We start from the raw sequence: 21,058 nt of genomic DNA, 5'->3' as shown, positions 1-21,058 counted from the left end.
TTTTTTTAAAGATTTATTTTATTTACTTGAAAGGCAGAGTTACAGAGAAGAAGAAGGTGAGTCAGAGAGAGAGAGAGAGAGAGAGAGAGAGAGAGAGAGAAAGGTCTTCCATTTGCTGGTTTACTCCCCAAATGGCTGCAATGGCTGGAGCTGTGTCAATCCAAAGCCAGGAGCCAGCAGCTTCTTCTGGGTCTCCCATGTGGGTGCAGGGGCCCAAGCACTTGGGCCATCATCTCCTGCTGCTTTTCCCAGGCTGTTAGAGGGAGCTGGATCAGATGTGGAGCAACAGGAAATCGAACCTATATAGGATGCTGTTATTGTAGGTGGCGGCTTTACCCACTATACCGCAATGCCAGTCCCAAAGACCTTTGAAGGCTATGTAATTCTCATTCTTCCTTTAGATGTGAGAATGCAATGATACAGAGAGTACAAGGAATTTGTGCAAGATCCCATTAAGAAAGTGAGAGAAGCTGAACTAGAACCTAAGTCTGTCTCAACCTAAAACCAGTGTTAACCACAGCAGTATTGTACAGCCTACTTGTTTTTTGCTGATTCTGCCTGATCATTAGAGATAGTAAGTCCATATCTGTTAGAGGCCACTTTCCAGACACAGAACATAGTTGTGTGTGATCTTAAGGAAGTTATTGTCATGTGAAAAATAATTGATTACTATTAAAATATGGTGATAGTAGTTGCTATTTTTAGAAGAGGTATTTGATCTAGATGGGGAATTAGGAAATTTATTATGAGGAAAAGAAATTTTAACAATTCTGAAGTATGAAGTTCATGAATACTGCATACTATTAAAAAAACTATGTGTGGATTATGAATTTCTTTTCTGCTCCAAAATAAATGTATCCTTCAACTCCATTTTCTATGAACTTTTTGAAGTGTCCTCAAACAAGCAGGAGTGAGTTAAAGGAACGGGAAGATCTCCTTAACAGAATGTTTATAATGTTGTGATGAGTCATTACACATGATTTCTCTCTCTCTCTCTCTCTCTGCCTTTCAAATATTTTAAACTAGATTAATTTTTAAAAAGAATGATTAAGAATATAGATTCCAGAGCCAGGCTTCTTGGCTTTAAATTCCCTCTTCTGACTATAGTTGGGGGCTTCAACACAATTCTTTCTCATCTGTAAACTTGGAAAACAATACTATCTATCTTATATTATTATTGTATGGATTAAATTAGCTATCATGCAATCCCTTAGAAATGTGTCTGGCATATAAAATAATGCCACATAAATGTTTACCATTATTTTTGTTGCCCATACAGAACCATACATAGTCCCAAGGTGGAGAGAAAGTGTTAATAAGGGCATATGTCAGTTCATGCAAAAATGGAATTAAAGATAAATTTACTTTGGTGCAAATATTTTTTAAATCTTTGCACAGGTTTTTCACAATGGGCATTTCCATGAATGGAATTCCTCATATAAGGAGTTCTATCTATTTGAGTTGTCTAGTAAATGAATTCCTGATGCCCGGGAAAGTTGTTCTCAGAGAAAATAGGAGTACAATCAATAAGGATATCTTATGCATCTTTTGTTCAGTGTCTGTGTCTAAAGAAATTGTTCTGTCTACATTAACTGTAAAGGGATTTTTTTAAGAGAACAGGGGCCCATGGGCTCAGGAAATGTAGAGAAATTGTCTTTAGGAAAAAGCTTTCATGGTCCATCCTAGAGAGATCTTGGAATACAAGTTCTAATAATTTTGTGTGTGGCGAGTGTACACCTTTTGTTTTAAGGGTTATATAACTTCCATCAGAATTAAAATTGTCTATCAGTCACCAGAGGTAATTATACATCTTAACTGATTTTAAAAATTAGTCGATTTCTTTATATCAATTGGTCCTCTGCATTAAGCCCCAATGTTCTCAACATCACCACTGATATCTACAATATCTGTAAGATCAGGCAACCTAAGTGACTTTCTGCATACAATTTCTTCAACTTTATGCTCCCTTACAGTCACTGCTTCCTTATATTGAAATACGATGTGAACTATGAAGGGAAATATATAGAGAAGTGATATTTGCAAATGTGAAAGTCATTTTAGTAGATAGGCATTGCATTACAGGTACAGACAAAAGACTTAATTTTGTAGGAATTAAGAAATAGCAAATGTTTGGATCAATTGATTAGCTTTGATTTAAGTCATAGCATTTCCATGAGGCTAGAAGTAATGGATACTGTCAGAGGTTATTTGTAATGCTAGGAACAAAGCCAAGAGTTCATCTGTTTATTTTCCCTGTGCGTCTCAGCAGGTGTCCGCCATGGGTGACAGGGGAGCAAACAACCACTCAGAAACCAGCGACTTCATCCTTGTGGGCTTCAGGGTCCGCCCGGAGCTCCACGTGCTCCTCTTCCTGCTCTTCCTGCTCGTCTACACCGCCATCCTCCTGGGGAACCTGGGCATGCTGGCTGTCATCGCCACCGACCCCCGGCTCAACACGCCCATGTACTTCTTCCTGGGCAACCTCTCCTTCGTCGACCTCTTCTATTCCTCGGTCATCGCCCCCAAGGCCATGGCCAACTTCTGGTCGGAGAGCAAGTCCATCTCCTTCGCGGGCTGCGTGGCGCAGCTCTTCCTCTTCGCCCTCTTCATCGTCACGGAAGGCTTCCTCCTGGCGGCCATGGCCTACGACCGCTTCGCCGCCATCTGCAGCCCCCTGCTCTACTCCGCCCAGATGTCCCCGCGGCTCTGCGCTCAGCTGGTGGCCGCGTCCTACCTCTGTGGCTGCGTGGCCTCGGTTCTCCAGACCAGCATGACGTTCAGCGTACCCTTCTGTGCCTCACGGGCTGTTGACCACTTCTACTGTGACACTCGCCCGCTTCAGCGGCTGTCCTGCTCGGGCCTCTTTGTTCAGAAAATGGTGTCCTTTTCCTTATCCGGCGTCATCATCTTGCCCACCATCATAGTCATTCTCGTCTCCTACGTGTACATCGTGTCCACGGTGCTCAGGATTCCCTCGGCGGAGGGGCGCAGGAAAGCCTTCTCCACCTGCAGCTCCCACCTGGGCGTCGTGGGGGTGCTCTACGGCGCTGTCTTCTTCATGTATCTCACGCCGGACAGGTTCCCCGAGCTCAGTAAATTTGCCTCCTTGTGCTACTCCCTTGTCACGCCGATGCTGAATCCCTTGATTTACTCTCTGAGGAACAAGGATGTCAAAGAGGCTCTAAGAAGACTTGTAGAGAAGAAAAGTGCTCTTCTCTGATTATTATTTCTCTCCTACCAAATGTTCTGTGGCTGTTTGCTTCATATCTCTCGTGGCCATTAATTGAAGTTACTCTCCTGAATATTGGAAAAATATGATTAACAGCTTTTCCATGTGTTAGAACATTTCCATATATTACTTTGAATGTCCTCTGCAATACCATTAATCTCGAAAGTCTTGGACATGAAGAAAGCATTTTTCGTGATGAACCTTCCTCATTGCTCTCGATGATACTTTATTTCACAGAATTTATTTGTATGGCATATCATTGAACAATATTTTCAAATTTTATTATAATGCTTAAGTTATATTTTCTAGTGATTGTCTTTCTGATTATCCCTCGCATCTACACACAATCATCAACAATTGACTAAAGCCTTGATTACTATAGTCATAGAATTTAATTAATTAATTTTAAAAAATTATTTGAAAGAGAGAAATCATCTGCCTACCAATTCACTCCCCAAATGTCTGGAACAGTCAGGACTGGTCTATTCTGAAGTCGGTAGCCTGGAACTTAATCTGGGTCTCCCACAGAGTGGTAGACATTCAAGAACTTGAGCCATCATCCAGTGACTCCCATGGTGTGCATTAGCAGGAAGCTGGCTTGGAAGCAATGGAGTTGAGACTCAAACCAGGGACTCAGACATGGGATTCAGGCTTCCCAAGTATTGATTTAATCAATGAACCAAATGCCTGTCCCCAGATGATATTTTAAGGAAAAAGTGTTTGCCAATTTTATCATTAGTCTCATTAACATCTTAAATGGTTACTAAGTTCTCATCCTGATCATTTCATGAATTAATAAAAAGAAGAAACAGGGGCCAGCATTGTGGCATAGCGGGTTAAGCTGCTGCCTGCAATGCTGGCACCCCACTGGGTGCCGGTTCAAGTCCTGGCTGCTCCACTTCCAATCCAGCTCTCTGTTACTGGCTTGGGAAAAGCAGCAGAGGATAGCTCAAGAGCTTGGGCTACTGTCACCCACGTGGGAGATCCAGATAAAGAGCCTGGCTCAGCACTGGCTATTGCAGCCATCTAGGGATTAAACTAGAGGATAGAAGTTATCTCCCCCACCACACCCCTCTCTCTGTAACTCGGACTTTCAAAAAAAAAATCTTATGAAGAAACGATGTCCATTTTGTCATTCCAGGCATTGTGGAGTGTTCTAGGCATTGCTACTTATTGGAGCCTAATTTAAAAACTAAAACTATAAACATTTTTGAGTACTTAATCCCTTAGATTAGAACGTGGTAATTTTTTCTTGTGGTAAATGTTGAAGAATATTTAACAAATGTATGGTAGCAAGATTGTCATCAAAATAGAGTGTGATACAAAATTCACCCATCTGTACCTCTGAATCCATTTATTTATTCGATTAACTTGATAGTATAGATATCTGTTCTGGTCTCGTGGTAGCCTGACATAAACAATCTCATTCTTAGGGAGTTTTCAATTTAGTGAGAGATGAATCCTTGGGAAGACAATTAAAATCCAGAGAGAGTGTGCCAAAGATATTCATAGAGATCAGAATGTGAATTGCCAGAGAGTAGGTGATTGGTAATATGGGAAATTCTTTTTGGGCTACATGGAAAATGACTTTTTTTTAAAGATTATATCTATTTATTTGAGAGGTGGAGTTGCAGACAGAGAGAGGGAGAGGCAGAAAGATCTTCCATCCGTTGGTTCATTCCCCAAATGGCCACAATGGCTGGAGATGAGCTGATCTAAAGCCAGGAGTCAGGAGCTTCTTCCAGGTCTCTCATGGGGCCCAAACACTTTGGCCATTTTCCACTGCTTTCCTAGGCCATAGCAGAGAGCTGGATTGGAAGAGCAGTATCCAGGACACAAACCGGGGCCCATATGGGATGCTGTCACTGGCTCTGGGGAAGATGAATTTAAAGAGGGTGAGATTGGAGTCAGGAAAATTGCTGCAGGGGTTCATGTTATTATTGGTGTCTTAATGTTAATGAACAAAGACAGGTTTGCAAAAATACAAAGAACAAAATAACTGATTGGTGAGAGACAAGTGTACAAAAGGAAATGTTTTATCCCAGTATTGAACTTGAATGTCTGTGTTTGTAGACGGCACAAACAGATAAATTGTAATGAGGCTTTCAGAAAAGTGAGATATAGAGGAATTTCCTTAAATTGATAAATCACAAATATATATATATATATGTATATATATTATAGACAACATAGCTTTCCATCTCTCACCACACTTTTTTTTTTTTTAATACTGTACTGGAAGAGTTAGATATTGAAATAAAGGAAGAAAAGGAAGTAAAAATGTTCTAGAAAAAACTGTATCCCTTAACATTTGTACACTGAAGCCCTGAGGTCCAGCCTCAGAATGTGACTACACATGAAGATAGGGGCGAGGGGCCAGTGCTGTGGCGTAGCGGGTAAAGCTGCTGCCTGCAGTGCTAGCATCCTATATGGGCATCAGTTCGAATCCTGGATGCTCCACTTCTGATCCAGCTCTCTGCTATGGCCTGGGAAAGCAGTAGAAGATGGCCCAAGTCCTTGGGCCCCTGCACCCTCGTGGGAGACCTGGAAGAAGCTCATGGCCTCTCTCTCTCTCTCACTGTCTCTTCCTCTCACTATCTGTAGTGCTACCTCGCAAATAAATAAATAAATAAATAAACTTTTTGAAGAAAAAAAAAAGAAAAGAATCCCTATTGTTTAAGATACCCAGTGAGTAATAATGTATTATGGAAACCCTAGAAAAACTCATGCAAATAGCAGCACCAATTGTGAACAAAGAAAGGGAGCTCCCCTTATTGGCAGATAACCTGATCTTCCAAGTATAACATCCGACAGGATCAACAACAAAAAAAGCCCTGAGACTATTAATTGGCTGTAGAAATGTAGCTGCATTCAAAGCTAATCCACAAAAGTCAATTTATTTTCTGTAACTCAGCATTGAATAAGGAGATTTTGGAATTAAAAGTGCAACACTGGAGGTGACATGAGCAAGTTGGAAGAATAGGAGGTCTCAGTTCTGTTTCCCTTATGGAAAAACGTCACTCTGTGAAGGTTCCTATGGACTGTAAGGCAGGGACTGGTGCAAGCGATTAACCAGAGTGCAGTCACAAGCAAAACCTTCCCTGAAACTCAGCAGGAAACTGCAGTGACAGGAGAGGGTGATCACTCATTTCCTATTACAGGCCAGCCTATGGTAGTCAAAAAAAAAAAAAAAAAAAAAAAAAGAAAAGAAAATGCAAAAATGCAAGCGCTATTTAGAAAACACAAGTTAAAGTAAATTAATTCTTAATTTGCTGACTTTGTCACCCCGCGGTGACTGTCTGCCTCACAGTGCCTATGTGCAGAGGGCAGCACCTCCTGTGAGGACAGGGCCAGGGCCAAGCATGTGCGTCCTGGCCTGCTGCCCTCTTCCCCTCCACCTGACTCAGGCACCCCCATGCTTAACACATCTCTTTCTTTCTTTCTTTCTTTCTTTCTTTCTTTCTTTCTTTCTTTCTTTCTTTCTTTCTTTCTTTCTTTCTTTCTTTCTTTCTTTCTCTCTTTCTTTCTTTCTCTCTTTCTTTCTCTCTCTCTCTCTCTTTCTTTCTTTCTTTCTTTCTTTCTTTCTTTCTTTCTTTCTTTCTTTCTTTCCTTCTTCTTTCTTTCTTTCTTTCTTCTTCTTTTCCTTAAGGATTTATTTATGTATTTGAAAGGCAAAGGCAGAGAGAGAGAGAGAGAGAGAGAGAGAGAGAGGTATTCCATCTGCTGGTTCACTCCCCAGATGGCTGCAACGGCTGGAGCTGCACCTCCGAAGCCAGGAGCCAGGAGCCTCCTCTGGGTCTCCCACGTGGGTGCAGGGGCTCAAGGACTTGGGATATCTTCTACTGCCTTTCCAGGCCATAGCAGAGACTGGATTGGAAGAGGAGCAGCCGGGACTAGAATCGGTGCCCAAATGGGATGTTGACGCTGCAGGAGATGGCTTTACCTACTATGCCACAGCACTGGTCTCAACACATCTTTCTTTCTTTTTTTTTTTTAATTTTCAATTCTCTTTATATTCAGAAAATTAGTTTAGTATATATAAACATTTCAACAGTTTGCCCTCACATAGCAACACAAAGTGAAAAAATACTGTTGGAGTACTAGTTATAGCATTAAATAACAGTGTACAGCACATTAATGACAGAGATCCTACATGATATTTTTTTTAAAAAAATGATTAATTTTCTATGTAATTTCCAATTTAACACCAAGGTTTTTTTTTTTCATTTTCAATTATCTTTATATACTGAAGATCGATTCAGTATATACTAAGTAAAGATTTCATCAGTTTGCACCCACACATAAACACAAAGTGTAAAAATACTGTTTCAGTACTAGCTATATCATTACTTCACATTGGACAACCCATTAAGGACAGATCCCACATGGGACGTAAGTACACGGTGACTCTTGATGTTGATTTAACAATTTAACACTCTTGTTTATGGCGTCAGTAATCTCCCTAGGCTCTAGTCTTGAGTTGCCGAGGCTATGGAAGCCTTTAGGGTTCGCCGACCTCGATCTTATTCTGACAGGGTCATAGTCAAAGTGGAAGTTCTCTCCTCCCTTCAGAGAAAGGTACCTCCTACCTTGATGGCCCCGTTCTTTCCACTGGGATCACACTCGCTGAGATCCTTCATTTAGGTCTTCTTCTTTTTTTTCCAGAGTGTCTTGGCTTTCCATGCCTAAAATACTCTCATAGGCTCTTCAGCCAGATCCAAATGCCTTAAGGGCTGATTCAGAGTGCTATTTAGGACATCTGTCATTCTATGAGTCTGCTGTGTCTCCCCCTTCCCATGTTGGATCCTTCTCTCCCTTTTTGGTTTTATCAGTTAGTATTAGCAGACATTAGTCTTGTTTGTGTGATCCCTTTGACTCTTAGATCTATCAGTGTGATCAATTGCCAACACATCTTTCTTAAGTTAAAGATGCTTCCAGAGTAAGTCAAATTGCCATTTGCTTAGTGTGTAGTTTGGAAATGCTTCTCATTGTGAGCCTTAAACAATCATTATTTGACTTCTACTGAACACACAGTATTTGCTAACACTACTCATTTTCTGCTCCTTGATCTGCCTCCCAAGAGCGAGTGAATCTGCTAAGACACAACAGGTCAGACTCCCCACCCTCGCATAGATGATTGCCTGGGCTCATCTGCTCTACCACCACAGGAAATGGGCCATCCCTCTCTCACTCCACCCACCCTCCACAAGAAACCCAATGGCACTCACTGCCCACAAGAGAGCCACGCACGCAGGAGTCTAAGGGTTTTCCTTAATAAAGTGGCTGACGGCCGGCGCCGTGGCTCACTAGGCTAATCCTCCGCCTTGCGGCGCCGGCACACCGGGTTCTAGTCCCGGTCGGGGCACCGATCCTGTCCCGGTTGCCCCTCTTCCAGGCCAGCTCTCTGCTGTGGCCAGGGAGTGCAGTGGAGGATGGCTCAAAGTCCTTGGGCCCTGCACCCCATGGGAGACCAGGAGAAGCACCTGGCTCCTGCCATCGGAACAGCGCGGTGCGCCGGCCGCAGCACACCTACCGCGGCGGCCATTGGAGGGTGAACCAACGGCAAAAGGAAGACCTTTCTCTCTGTCTCTCTCTCACTGTCCACTCTGCCTGTCAAAAAAAAAAAAAAAAAGTGGCTGACGTACAACCTTCCTCAATGTGCATTTCTTTTCTGGACAGGCTCATGAAGTTTTCATTTCTTTGTTTGGGGTTCATCTCCCTGCCCCCCCCCCAAAAAAAATTCATGCCTGTGCCATTTCAGAAAAATCCTGGTCTTATCAGATTAATATACGAAGTTATTTGGTCATTTGACATACACGCTTTTTAAGGAAGAACAGGCTTTGTTTTCTGTTGAAGAGTTTGCTACCATGGAGTCTGGTTTTCAAGTCATTTTATCCAGAACACTGGACAACGCAGTTCTTTGTCCTGACTTCGTGGCTGTGCTCTGTGTCCCACCAGCACCAAGACCTCCCGGGGAACTGGAACTCAAGAGACTGTTGAAGAAGCTGGCCAGCATTCTTCCATTTGCTGCATTGTTTTCGATGTTTGGGTCTGGCTTCTTCACTGACATGCACACTGGCTGGCTGGCGCCGGCCCTGGATCCTTGGAGAGCCAGAGGGTCCTCCTGCAGAGGACTGCGAGGCTGGCGTGGGCATGGCTGGCTGCTAGGCAAGGGGTGATTGTTGCTTCATTAGGAACACCTGCGTACCCTCTACTGCCAACTCTTTGTCGTGGACCAGCTTTCTCACAGCGGGTTTCAGGACAAAGTCTTCATATGCATCTTCGGGCTTCACAGTTGTGAAGTTTTCATGTAATAATAGCTATGTTCTTTTTACCATTCCAGCCTGCAGGTATAAAAACTGCACCCTTTTCCACAGCTAAGGCAGGTGTGGTAAAATGGAAGCCACATGTTTTATGCACAAGGTACTTATGCAGCAAGTTGAGGTTTTCCTCTTCCTTCACTGATTGTGTACATCAAGGCAGCCCCATCCTGGAGGCAGAACCTGAGCAGGTGAGACTGGATGAAGTCCAGGTGCTGTTGGCTGTAGTCCTGCCCCTTCTCCGGGATGCTCACTGCATCCCACTTTGCACAGACTGCCAGCGCAGGGACCCCAGGTTTTGAGTGCGCACGTTTTCACAGGGGCAAGGCAGCATGCTCCTCACCCAAGCCTGTGGCTGAGGCGCTCTCGGCTGTGGGGAATCTTGACAACCTTCCTCAAACTTGACATAGCCTTGGAAATATTTCCCAAACTTCCGTTCCGGCTCCCTCATTCCTTCTGGCGGAATTTTCGTCTTATCCATGGGCTCATGTGAAAAACACTAGCCCATTTCTGTAAAGATTCCATTACAGTCCAAGGCCTGGACATGTCTGCAACAAAAATGAGCAAGGTCTCTGGCAAGGATTCCGCAGACTGCAAATTTCAGGAGCCGTTGTGGTCCAGGTCTCCAGCCAGAATCCACACGTTGCAGTGTGTGATCATCTCTGTCCTCATCGGGAACACGGAGGTAGAGATACCTCTTCTTTTTTTTTTTTTCTTTTCTTCTTTTTTTTTTTTATGTGGTTTAGGCATAGGGGTGTTGTACCAGGACTGTCTTCATTGAAGACCGGGATGTTCTTGCCAGATGGCAGTTTGGACCTGGCACGGGTGGACACTTTGCTCAAGATCCAAGATCACGGAGTCTTGCTCTCTTCCTCCTTGTTAGTCAGGTCTCTGGTGGCTACCACGGTGGGTCCGTTAGGGCCCAACAGCAGCTTCTTTTCCATCCCCATTGGCGCCATCTTGTCAACTGCAGATGCAAAAGTGCTGTTGAGGTCTTACCCTTAAAAATCTTTGCCCATATCAATATCATGAAACATTTATCCTATGTTTCCATAAAGTAGTTTTACAGTTTTGAGTCTTTTTTGAAAATTGTTTATTTAAAAGCATAACAGAAAGGGAGAGGCAGAGAGAGAGAGAGAGAGAGAGAGAGAAATCTCCCATCTGTTTGTTCACTCCCCTGATGGCTGCAATACCTGGGGCTTGGCCAAGCCAAAGCCAGGAGCCAGGACCTGAATCCTGGTCTCCCACATGGGTGGCAGGGGTCCAAGTACTTGGGCCATCTTCTGCTGTTTTCCCAGGGCATGAGCAGGGAGCTGAATCAGAACTGGAGCAGCCGGGACTCACATGGGTGCTCATGTGGGATGCTGGCATGGCAGGTGGCAGCTTTACTGGCTATGCCACAATGGAGGCCCCTGTTTTGGATATTATTTTTCCCACCACTATTTATTGAAGAAACTGTCCTTTCCTTGATGCATGTTTTAGGCACCTCTGATGAAAATTTTTTGAGTGCAGTGCCTGAATTTACTTGTGACTTCTCAGTTCTGTTCCTTTGATCTACATGTCTGGTTTAATGTCATTGTCATGGTCTTTTAGTTGGAATAGCTTCATAGCATGTTTTAAATGCTCTAATGCTGCCAGCTTTTTTCTAGTTGTTCAGGAGAGTTGGCTATTCAAGGTCTTATGTGGTTCCATACTAACTCTAGACATTTTTCTAGTTCTCCAAAGAATCAGGGGATTTTGATAGGAATTGCAACAAATCTTATATTGCTTCACATAGTAAGGACATTTTAATAATATTAATTCTTTCAATCCACAAACATGGAATATCTTTCACTTTTTATGTGTCTTTATCAATTACATCAGTGTTTTATAATTTTTATTGTAGAGAACTTTCATCTATTTTGTTAAATATAGTCTTGGGCTTTTTATATCTTGGGATTGCTTTTTTGATTTTTTTCAGCTAGTTCATTATCATTGTATAGGGATACTAATGATTTTTGTGTGTTAGTTTTGTATCCTGCAACTTTACAAAATTAATTTATCAGTTTTAAGGATTTCTTGGTGGAGTATTTAAATGTTTATCTATATAAGGTCATGTCATCTCAAACAGGAACGGGATTTGACTTCCTCCTTTCCACCAGTTGTTTCTTTCACTTGCCTAATTGTCCTGGCTGGAACTTCCAGTGCTATGTTCAATATGTCTGGTGAAACTCAACATTCCTGTCTTGAAGCATCTTAGAAGAAAAGCTTTCAACTTTTTCTCCTTCGGGATGATGTTATCAGCAGGTTGTCATATGTAGTATATATTTTTTTCCCCAAAGAAACCTTTTATTTGAGAAATACAAACTTTGTGCATTTCATAAGTACAACTTTATGGTGATTCTTCTCACCATACCCACCCTCCCACCCACACACCCACTCTTCCACCTCCCTCTTCCATTCCCAGTCCCATTCTCCACTAATAATCATTTTAAATTAATTTTATACACAGAAGACCAACTCTACACTAAAAGATTTCAACAATATGCACACACAAAAAACTATTCCTCAACCATTGAGACAAGGGCTGTTCATATCTTCCACTTAATTTACACTAAAATGAAATAAACCTTTGAGAACAAGTTTTACAGTTTAATGCACAGTGAATCCTGTTGTTAATTTAACAATTAACACTCTTATGTTTGATGTGAGTGATCACTGAAGGCTCTTGACATGATCTGCCCAGGCTATGGAAGCCTTTTGAATCCACAAACTCTTTCAGTATTTAGACAAGGCCATACCAAAGTGGAAGTTCTCTCCTCCCTTCAGAGAAAAATACATCCTTCTTTGGTGGCCACTTCTTTCCGCTGGGGTCTTACCCAAAGAGATCCTTCATGTAGGACATTTTTGCCATAGTGTCTTGGCTTTCCATGCCTGAAATGCTCTCATGGACATTTCAGCCAGCCCAGAATGCCTTAAGGGTTGATTCTGAGGTCAGAGTGCTACTTAAAATGATTGTCATTCTATGAGTCTGTGGTGTGGACTGCTTCCCTTGTTAGAACATTCTCTCCTTTTTAATTCTATGTATTATTGTTAGCACTTAATCCTATCCATATGATCACTTTAACACTTAAGATGATACTTTTACCACCCAGCTTAAGGGGATTTGGGGATATATAGTATTTTATATTGAGGTATGTTCTTTCTATATCAATATGTTGAGAGATTTTTGTAATGAAAGGATGTTAATTTTTTATTAAATACCTTTTCTGCATTTATTAAGGTGATCCTAATGACTTCTACTCTTCATTATATTGACATGATATATTATGTTTATAGATTTCCTTATGTTGAACCATCCTTGCCTCCTTGAGTGAATCTTACTTGATCAGAGAATTAATCTTTTTTATCTGCTATTAGGCTTAGTTTACTAGTATTTTGTTGAGGGCTTTTATTGCTGTTTGCTTACTTATCTTTTAATGACTGGGATTATTTTACTGAATTCTACTTTCATTGAGTAATCTCTGATATAACTTCTCAGAGGCACAACCTTGATTTTGCATAAACACCCTTTGAAGACAATACTTTTTGTTTTTAAATTTATTTGAGGGGTCTGGTGCAGTGGTGTAGCGAGTAAAGCCACTGCCTGAAATGTCAGCATCCCATATGGGCACTGATTCAAATTCCGGCTGCTCCACTTCCAATCCAACTCTCTGCTATGTCCTGGGAAAGCAGTAGAAGATGGCCCAAGTCCTTGAGTCCCTGCACCCCCGTGGGAGACCTGGAAGAAACTCCTGGCTCTGGGCTTCAGATCAGCACAGCTCTGACCATTGCAGCCAACTGGGGAGTAAACTAGTGGATGGAAGACCTCTTTTTCTCTCTCTCTACCTCTCTTTCTCTGTGTAACTCTGCCTTTAAAATAATAAATAAATCTTTAAAAAAATGATACAGATTCTTGTGAACTTTCCTGATATTCAGTAGATTTTCTTGAATAAATATTTCTTTATTTACTGGATGCTTATAAGATAATTTCAAGAGACTTTAAACTAGTTTTTGCTGCTATGATCGTTTTGCCAAAAAGTGGTTCTTCGTTCTTTATTTAAGTTTAATTTATTTAAGTTGCTCTTCTAAATGTTGTCTCCCTGGTAGAGTCTTTAAAAATTTAGACGTACACTTATTATAAGCTCAAGGAATCCATCAGACAGAAAGGAAAACATACATCCAGACAAATAGATATGCATGAATACTCGTATCAGCTTTATTCACAATGTCTAAAAATTGTAAATACCTCCACTGTCCTTCCATTTTTGAGTGAACAAACACATGTATTGTATCTGTACAAAAGAAAGTGTAATCTTATTTAGCGGTAAAAGCAATGTCCAATTTACCTTGACAATATGAATGAATCTCAAAATGATTGTACTGAGTGAGAGATGCTTGACACAAAAGGGTGCTTACTGTGTGTCTGAGTGCATATACACAAAAATTGGGTCACTAGCTAGGATGGGTTGCAGGGAGGCCCAGACTGCAGATGGACATGAGAAGTCTTTGGGACTGAGGGACGTGTTCCACATCTTGATTATATTGATTGTTTCATTGGTGTATAAAACAGTCAAATCTTGAGAATTTTACATGTTCAATAGATAATGTTATTTTCTTTTTTTTAAACTTATTTATTTGACAGGTAGATTTGTAGACAGTGAGAGAGAGAAAGAGACAGAGAGAAAGGTCTTCCTTCTGTTGGTTCACTCCCCAAATGGCCACTACGGCTGGAGCTACGCCGATCTGAAGCCAGGAGCCAGGTGTTTCTTCCTGGTCTCCCATGTGGATGCAGGGGCCCAAGCAGTTGGGCCATCCTCCACTGACCTCCCAGGCCACAGCAGAGAGCTGGACTGGAAGAGGAGCAACCGGGACTAGAACCTGGCGCCCATATGTGATGCCGGCTCCATAGGCGGAGCCACGGCACCGGCCCCGATATTGTTATTTTCTAATTATTATTCCTCTATAAAGATCTTGAGGAAAAACCGGGCAGAGCTGTTTTTTGAGATGCAAGGACTTGCATTTTAGAGTAATAAGTCAGACATACTTTTTTTTTTTTTTTTTTTTTTTTTTTTTGGACAGGCAGAGTGGACAGTGAGAGAGAAAGAGAGAAAGGTCTTCCTTTTCTGTTGATTCACCCCTCAATGGCCGCTGCGGCCGGTGCACTGCGCCAATCTGAAGCCAGGAGCCAGGTGCTTCTCCTGGTCTCCCATGCAGGTGCAGGGCCCAAGGGCCTGGGCCATCCTCCACTACACTCCTGGGCCACAGCAGAGAGCTGGACTGGAAGAGGAGCAACCGGGACAGAATCTGGCACCCTGACCGGGACTAGAACCCGGTGTGCCGGCACCACAGGTGGAAGATTATCCTATTGAGCCATGGTGCCGGCCCAGACATACTTTTTTTTTTTTTTTGGTTTGTTTACTTTGAAGGTTTAATTTTTGACCTAAAAATAGGAAACGATCAAAGGCAATAGAAGACATTTTTATAGTAAAATATCAATGTTATAGACACTGTATGTTTCAATTTATCTAAGTTTTATTTTCTTTCTCTCATTAGTGTTTACTTCTACACTATAGAGTCTTACACACTCTGACAAGTATTTCCTAGTAAAGGATGTCATGTTAAAGTTTGTAAAAATTACATTGAAATGCAAAGTGAAGTAGACTATTTCAACATAATTATTGTTAGTGTAGCAGCAGTTGAGTGAAGATTCAGCGTCATAGATACTATCTTTAAAATTAAGAAAATTAGACTAGTTATCAACTCTATGGTCAACCAAAGCTATACATTTAAATGGAAGTTATTGGATGAGGGTAAAGAAGCTCCCCATGTGCGAATTGTTTTATACAGGGGTGGTTAAACTGAGAAAGAGACAGAGAGACAGAGAGAGATCTTCCGTCTGCTGGTTCACCCTCCAAATGCCGCAATGGTCAGGGCTGTGCCAGTGAGTGTGTGTGCATGAGGGTCCAGAGACAACAACTGTGTTTATGTTTATCTGTGTGTGTAGTGGTGTCCAACTGTGGGAGTGTGAAGTACATGACTGATGAAGAATATAAGAGAATATTCTTTTCCTTTGATAATAAAACTCATCCTTGGGGTCTTTTCCTTTGGTTTGACATAAGATTATGAATATCCAGTGAATTATATAGGAATTAAGTCCCTCTGCATCAGAGATTTGTGCAGGTAGGAAAAAATGGGAGACTCTTTTATTGAGGGATTGTTCCATTCAAAGACTCAGAGTGTTTTGTGAAGGATTCTGCAGTTGACACCCAGGAAGAACTGGTCAACTACGCCTCTTCCAATCCCAAAGTCTCCTGAAGACATCACCTTGAGGGTGACGACTTTGCTGAAAATCATTATGCAGATTTTCTGTTGACTGGACCTTCTATTTTCACCAGTATTCTTTATTAAATAATGTAGGTGAAAAAGAAGAAATTTGTTGAAGTGAAAGGAAGGATTATTTAAGAGAGACATGAATACAGGGATGCATGGATATATTTCATTTTTTTAAGAAATACACATTTATTTATTTATTTGCTTATTTATTATTTGAGGTGATGGGAGGGAGGTAGAAAGAGAGGTGGGGAGAGAGAGAGAGAGAGAGAGAGCAAAAGCACACCTATTCACTAGTTCATTCCCCAGATGCCCACGTGGCTAAGACTGGGCTTGGCCAAGGCCAGCAGCCAGGGACCCAATCCTGGTCTCCCACATGGGTAGAAGGGACTCAATTTCTTAAGCCACCATATGCTGCTTCCTAGGGTCTGCGTTAGCAGGAAGGTGAAACCAGGAGCAGAGCCAGAACTCAGACTCAGCCAAGCTCTTCAACATGGGACATAGGACTCATAACTGGTGGCTTAACCAACAGACCAAGTCCCTGTGCCATGAATATGTGCTGGCTATAAGATCTATTCTGGGGGCTTGTCTTGTGATATAGCAGGTAAGGCCACCACCTGCAATGCTGGCATCCCATATGTGTCCTGGTTCATGTCCCAGCTGCTCCACTTCTGATCCAGCTCCCTGCTAAAGTGCTTGGGAAATCAGCAGAAGACAGCCCAAGTGCTTGGGCTCCTGCATCCACATGGAAAACCTGGAAGAAGTTTCTGGCTCTTGGCTTCGGCCTGGACAAGCCCCAGCTCTTGCAGCCATTTTGAGGGTGAACCAGCAGATGCAAGATCTCTCTCTCTCTCTCTCTCTCTCTCTCTCTCCCAGCCCTGCTCTGTAACTCTGATTTTAAAATAAATAAATAATTTTTTTAAAAAACAAATCTATTCTGCTTCTAATTAGGGACACTGTGCCCTTTTGGGGGTCATTTGTCATTTATTTTTTATTAGTTCTCAGCAGGACAAAAGAGAAACTGAGGAAAGCTGATTTCATTTTTTTTTTTTTTTTGGCCATTTTCCAACTTTTTCTGTTAGTTCTCAGCAGAAAGGCAAATAATTGACTTGATATAGTATTAGGGGTCTGAGAAAAGAACAAATCCGTTGTCTGTTAAACGTATGGATTTAACAAGTTTATATGAAATGTATGTAATCGAATCCTTCAAGTAACTCTAAGATACAGGTACCATACCTACTATATATACCTACCAATTTACATGACACAGTTAAAATGCAGCATTATTATGTAATTTTAATAAATCTACATAGGGAAACCACATTTGAAAGCAGTCTGAGCCCTGAGCTATTTTCTTCAGTTAACTATTAATTGTCATCACCTTGCATTTTCTTCACATTTTATGAACACCTGTTTCTGCAGGCACAGACACTCAAACATGAGACGTCATTGAGCACCTTGACTTTATTCTCATTTTATCAATGAATCAATCCATATTCATCTCAGTTTACCTGCTATTTAAAAAATTCACTCTCCCCACTAGATTCCAGAAATTACCATGTTTGTTGAAGCCACATTAACCTCTTCCTCGGACCACCACCCTTTTTTGTGATTGCCGTATTATCTCATGAGTATTTACCATCTGCACAGTTACCAATGTGATTTTTGTCAAATGACAACCTGAACCCAATATTACCCTTCCTAAAAATCTCCAGTGCCCCCGCTTCTACAGAATAAAGGCTGTTTTCCTTTGTTTCTCACACAATTTTGCAAGATTTCCATGGATGCCCTTGTAAGTCTCATCTGAGCATGCTTTAGTGCATGAGAGATCAGTTATGAAATGCTACTGCACATTGCTGTTCACCACATAGCTATTTATGTTCTTCAGGGAAGCCTCTCTGCTTTATCTTGTTGAATTCGATTTTTTAAAAATATTTCCAGAAAATATTCCCGGATAATTAAGATCATTTGCCTTTAGAGGCTCCATTGCTGGCTTCTTGTATTTTCTGTATGTCTCAATTCACTGTGTTAACTCCACGACGTTTTAGTTCTCTCTCAGCTTATTTGTCTCCCTTATTTGGTTGTGAGCCTTCGTAAGTACAGAAATTCATTTAAACCTAGAAATTGTCTTTGGATGAAGAAGCCATCAAAATTCAGTAAGTATGAATTTGATGAATAAATAATCACAAAGACATAGATTACAAAAATGGGATTATCCAATTTCTTAAAAGATTTCTTTACAGGTCTGAACACTTGGCCTGGCAGTTAAGATGTCTGCATCCCTATGGCCGGTGCCACAGCTCACTAGGCTAATCCTCCGCCTGCGGCGCCGGTACCCTGGGTTCTAGTCCTGGTCGGGAGGCCGGATTCTGTCCCGGTTGCTCCTCTTCCAGTCCGGCTCTCTGCTGTGGCCCGGGAGTGCAGTGGAGGATGGCCCAAGTGCTTGGGCCCTGCACCCACATGGGAGACTGGGAGAGGCACCTGGCTCCTGGCTTCGGATCAGCATGGTGCGCCAGCCACAGCGCACTGGCTGCGGCGGCCATTGAGGGGTGCCTCTCTCTCCTACTGTCCACTCTGCCTGTCAAAAAATAATAATAATAAAAAAAGATGTCTGCATCCCACTCCGAAGTGGAGCTCTTGCTCCTAACTCCAGCTACCTGTTCTTGCAGGCCCTGGGAGGCAGCAGTGATGACTCAAGTAATTGCATTCCTGTCTCTCATATGTAAGACCTGGATTTACTTCTTGGTTCCCATCTTTAGCCCAGACCAGCTGGGGGAGATGCCGGCATTCTGAAACTTTCTCTGTCTCTCTCTGCTGCTCAAATAAATATATAAGTAATTTAAGAAACTTCATTACAGCATTCTTATGAAAAGCAGAATTTTTATGAAAAATTTAGTGGATATTTAGTAGGTATTTAGATGAAAGACAAAATACTGCTTTTCCAACACAGAAAAAAATGAAATAAATACAAAAAATATGAATAAATGTGTCTTTCTTCCAGCCTGTGGACAAACAAGAATGACTCACATCCTACCCTTATGAACCTGTGCCTTGTCAAGTGTCTGATTCACTTACTACACATAAAGATTCCCCAGGCATACCTGGTATTTCTTCTTTCTGCTTACTATATATGACATTGGTACCTCTGCCAATTGCATCCCTATCCTCATAACATATATTACTGACTCAACATAAATAGTACACTTCAAATAACAACAGCAGAGAACCAGCTCCAAACTTGAAAACACAATTTTCCTAAAAATAAATTATATGACAGTCACGACCTGCACCAAAAATGAGGATTGAACTCAGGAGCAAGTCACTCCAGATTTAAAATGAGGCAAAGCATGGTCAATATTTTCTGTTACAGACCATTATAGTCCATTATAGTTATAAGTACATGAAATCAAGATAAATAAACCTTCTAATGTTACTTATTTGTAAGATAAATGGGAACATTCATTGTATCAATGCTTCCTTAAATTATCATAATGTCCAGGCCTTTCGTTTATATCACTGTTAAAAGAGAATTAAATCAAAACATTTGTTTTCCTCCTGAATCTCTGTTGGGGCTTTTTTGATGTCTCTCTTAACTCTCAGAGAGTGAATCATGCCATTTAACTTGGGAGTGACTAAGCTGTAGCATATGGAGGTCAGACTCCATTTTGAGGATTTTTTTATTTCAATACCTTTTAAAGTTTTCCACAGCAGTAACAAACACGAGGAAACATTCTGAAGATCCAAACTGATGGAATGGGTGCTTAAAAATGTTTACTGTTCTCTGTCTCCCACTTTTACTTTTGAGTGGGGATTCAGCAACTAGCAGTGCTTTAGAGCACTCCACAAGGCTTTTTTCCAAAAACGAAAAGAATTCCCTTGCTTATGGGTTGGAAGAATTAATACTATCAAAGTGGCCATTCTACATAAAGAGATATACAGATTCAATGTAATTTCTACCAAAATACCCATAACATCCTTCACTTAATTAGAAAAACCAATCTTACAATTCATATGAAACACAAAAGCTCCAAACAGCCAAAGAAATCTTGAGCAATAAAACAAAGCCAGAAACATCACAATGCCAAATTTTAATACATACCACAGGGCTATTTTAACCAAAACAACATAGTACTGGCATAAAAATAGAAACATAGACCAATGTCACAGAATAGAAACCCGAGAAATAAGTCTACATATTTATAAATAAAAACATCCATTGAAAATAAATCTCTACATCTACAAATAAAAACACTCACTGGAGAATTTTGATACTATACCCCTTACCTTATACCCTATACAAAAATCAACTCAAAATATATTAAAGATCTGAATATAAGACCTGAAACTACAAAATCACTATAGAAAAATGGGAAAAGGGAAAAGATTCTAAGACATGGGCAGAGGCAATGATTTTTGGGTAAGAGCCCAAAAGCACAGGCAATAAAAACAAAAATAGACAAATGAAATTACATAAAGCTAAGAAGCCTCTGTACAGCAAAGGAAACAAGCAATAGTGTTAAGAGACAACTGATGGGATGGAAGGAAATATTTGCAAGCTATACAACTGATAAAGGATTAACATCCAGAATATATCAAGAGCTCAAGAAATTCAACATAAAAAGCAATCCAGTTAAGAGAAGGATAAGGGTTATAAGTAGACATATTTTCAAAAGAAGAAATGTCAGCAAACACATGGGAGAATGCTCAAGATCATTAGCCAATAAGGAAATGCAAATGAAAACCACCAAGAGGTATTATCTCACTCCAGTTAGAACAGCTATAATACAAAGACAGTAAATAACAGGTGCACATGGAGAAAAAGGAACCCTGATAGATTCTTTATGGATGCAAATCATAACACCAACTATGGAAAAACAGTATGGAAATTCCTCAAAAAACTAAAAATAGATCTACCATATGACCCAGGTACCTTGTTTCTGGGACTATATCCGAACAAAATGCTGTCACCATGTGACAGAGATAGCTTCATCTTTAGATTTATCATAGCCCTGATCACAATATCAAAGATCTGGAAGCAACCCAGATGCTTATGAATAGATAATTGTATAAAACAACTTTGCGGAAGTTAATATATGCTGTATAAAAATGGATGGATGTCATATTATTTGTTGTATAGATACATATGAGTTGTCTTCAC

The 21,058-nt window shown here is 41.0% G+C and overlaps 1 protein-coding gene and 1 pseudogene across 1 annotated transcript; one reads left to right on the top strand and one right to left on the bottom strand.

The window, feature by feature from the left end:
- The first annotated feature begins 2,213 nt into the window (after positions 1 to 2,213).
- On the top strand, positions 2,214 to 3,220 carry LOC133767711 (olfactory receptor 9K2-like). The gene has a single exon (XM_062202147.1). The coding sequence runs from the start codon at positions 2,279 to 2,281 to the stop codon at positions 3,218 to 3,220; it is 942 nt and encodes a 313-aa protein (XP_062058131.1). The 5' UTR covers positions 2,214 to 2,278.
- A 5,812-nt stretch (positions 3,221 to 9,032) lies between these two features.
- On the bottom strand, positions 9,033 to 10,508 carry LOC133768064 (cytoplasmic dynein 1 light intermediate chain 2-like; annotated as a pseudogene).
- Positions 10,509 to 21,058: the final 10,550 nt, after the last annotated feature.

The sequence above is a fragment of the Lepus europaeus genome, chromosome 10 (assembly GCF_033115175.1).
Source record: "Lepus europaeus isolate LE1 chromosome 10, mLepTim1.pri, whole genome shotgun sequence".
In the NCBI taxonomy this organism is placed as follows: domain Eukaryota; kingdom Metazoa; phylum Chordata; class Mammalia; order Lagomorpha; family Leporidae; genus Lepus; species Lepus europaeus.
This window is presented reverse-complemented; position numbering and strand designations above follow the sequence as displayed.

Bases quoted from the DNA above. Each gene is read 5' to 3' on its own strand.
- LOC133767711 (XM_062202147.1), top strand. From the start codon at position 2,279: ATGGGTGACAGGGGAGCAAACAACCACTCAGAAACCAGCGACTTCATC.